The sequence below is a fragment of the Trichechus manatus genome, unplaced genomic scaffold (assembly GCF_000243295.1).
Source record: "Trichechus manatus latirostris isolate Lorelei unplaced genomic scaffold, TriManLat1.0 scaffold00091, whole genome shotgun sequence".
NCBI lineage: Eukaryota > Metazoa > Chordata > Mammalia > Sirenia > Trichechidae > Trichechus > Trichechus manatus.
The window spans coordinates 10283790-10286173 of record NW_004444027.1 but is presented as its reverse complement, the minus strand read 5'-3'; the positions used below and the strand labels follow the sequence as shown (position 1 = coordinate 10286173).

The window sequence follows — 2384 nt, the reverse complement described above, 5'->3', positions numbered from 1 at the left end:
CCTGGCCCCACTTCTCTGTAAGAGTTGTGCAGTTGGTTACTGTCTTCGCTGTCCCGATTACCGTCACCGCTGCAACACTCCAGGTCTTTGCACATGTCATTATAATACTTTACTTTGTCTTCTCGAATCACTCTTTGAAATCTTTTGTTCAACTCTTTTACTTCATCATTTCTTCCATTTGCTTTAGCTACTCGACATTCAAGAGAAAGTTCCAGAGTCTCCTCTGACATCCATTTTGGTCTTTTCTCTTTCCTGTCTTTTTAATGACTTCTTGCTTTCTTCATGTATGATGTCCTTGATGTCATTCCACCATTCTTCTTGTCTTCCGTCATTAGTGTTCGACATGTCAAATCTATTCTTGAGACGGTCTCTAAATTCAGGTGGGATATACTCAAGGTCATACTTTGGCTCTCGTGGACTTATTCTAATTTTCTTCAGCTTCAACTTGAACTTGCATATGAGCAATTGATGGTCTGTTCCACAGTTGGCCCCTGGCCTTGTCCTGACTGATGATATTGAGCTTTTCATCATCTCTTTCCACATATGTAGTTGATTTGATTCCCATGTATTCCATCCGGCGAGGTCCACATGTATAGTTGCCATTTATGATGTTGAAAAAAGGTATTTGCAATGAAGAAGTCATTGGTCTTCCAAAATTCTATCACGCGATCTCCGGCATCGTTTCTATTACCCAGGCTGTATTTTCCAACTACCGAATTTTCTTGTTTTCAACTTTCACATTCCAATCGCCAGTAATTATCAATGCATCCTGATTGCATGCTTGATCAATTTCAGACTGCAGAAGTTGGTAAAAATCTTCAATTTCTTCATCTTTGGCCTTAGTGGTTGGTGTCCAAATTTGAAGAACAATCGTATTAACTGGTCTTCCTTGTAAGCATATGGATATTATCCTATCACTGACAGCGCTGTACTTCAGGACAGATCTTGAAATGTTCTTTTTGATGATGAATGCAACGCCATTCCTATTCAAGTTGTCATTCCCAGCATGACATATGATCTTCTGATTTAAAATGACTAATACCTATCCATTTCAGCTCACTAATGCCTAAGATATCAATCTTTATGCATTCCATTTCATTTTTGACAATTTCCAATTTTCCGAGATTCATATTTCATACATTCCACGTTCTGATTATTAACGGACGCTTGCAGCTGTTTCGTCTCATTTTGAGTTGTACCACATCAGCAAATGAAGGTTCCTGAAAGCTTGACTCCATCCATGTCATTAAGGTCAACTCTACTTTTAGGCAGCAGCTCCTCCCTAGTTGTCTTTTGAGTGCCTTCCAACCTGAGGGGCTTAACCTCTGGCACTATATCAGACAATGTTCCGCTACTATTCATAAGATTTTCACTGGCTAATTCTTTTCAGAAGTAGCCACCAGGTCCTTTCTCCTAGAAAGGACTATAAAGATTACAGCCAAGAAAACTCTATGGGGCAACTCTATTCTGTCATATGGGGTCACTAAGAGTTGGAACTGACTCGACGTCATCTAACAACAAGAATAAGTTTAGAGAGGAAGCAGGAGTCAGATCACAAAGGGCTCTGTGAGCCCTTTTACAGAATTTTAAATTATGCTCAGGGCAAAGATAAGCCCTGGGTTTGAACACAGAATTGAAAATTATGTTTTCTTTGACTTTGTGCTGACCACGTGGGATTCAACAGTGGTTTCCAGGCAAAGGTGCACATTAGAATCACCTGGAGTGATCAGCATCACTTTAGGCCTCTCAATCAGCATCTCCAGCTCATGCATGTGTGTGTTTATAGTTTCACAGGCTTGTGTGTACTAACTTCTGGTTGAGAAACAGCAGACTGAAAGAAAAGCTGTCTGGAGTCCTAGCATAGTTGTTTTGAGCACATGGAAGTGGCATCATGAGAAGTCTTGGGACAAATTCCAGGGCAAGCGAAGGACATGCTGTTGGAGCCACTCCAATTGTGTGAGGTATTGGAACAAGCCTGCTAATGACAATCAACTCACCTGGGTGTCCTGGAGCCATAGGGACTGCAGGTGGGTAAGGTTCAGCTTCTTACTGCTACCCCCAGTCTTGACCACCTGCTGCCCCACAAAAGGGGAGACCAACTGGTGAAATTTCCTCACAGATGGACCTTCTGGCATCCCTGCAGGCAGAAATGGGGGAAAAAGGTCACTGACTTAGTTTTTCTCTGGCATTTCTGACAGGTGCCAAGGTCCAAGCTTTTAAGCAGCTTTTTTTTTTGCCACCAACTTACAAAGTACATATGATCAGGAAAGGAAGGTGGGGTCAGATATAAAGAAGGACAGAGCTGTGGCAGGGTGTGGGTCAGCTTTCTAGAAGTACTTAGTGAATGATTTCCCTTTCCAATCCTCTCTTGCCTTTCTTCTTTC

General features: G+C 41.9%; 1 protein-coding gene across 1 annotated transcript in view; it reads right to left on the bottom strand.

The window, feature by feature from the left end:
* NEIL2 (nei like DNA glycosylase 2) overlaps positions 1-2135 on the bottom strand; it is a 24620-nt gene extending 22485 nt beyond the window's left edge. The window contains exon 1 of the mRNA XM_004382224.1: positions 1998-2135. Coding sequence (XP_004382281.1) covers positions 1998-2135 — 138 coding nt within the window. The remainder of the gene's footprint in view (positions 1-1997) is intronic.
* Positions 2136-2384: the final 249 nt, after the last annotated feature.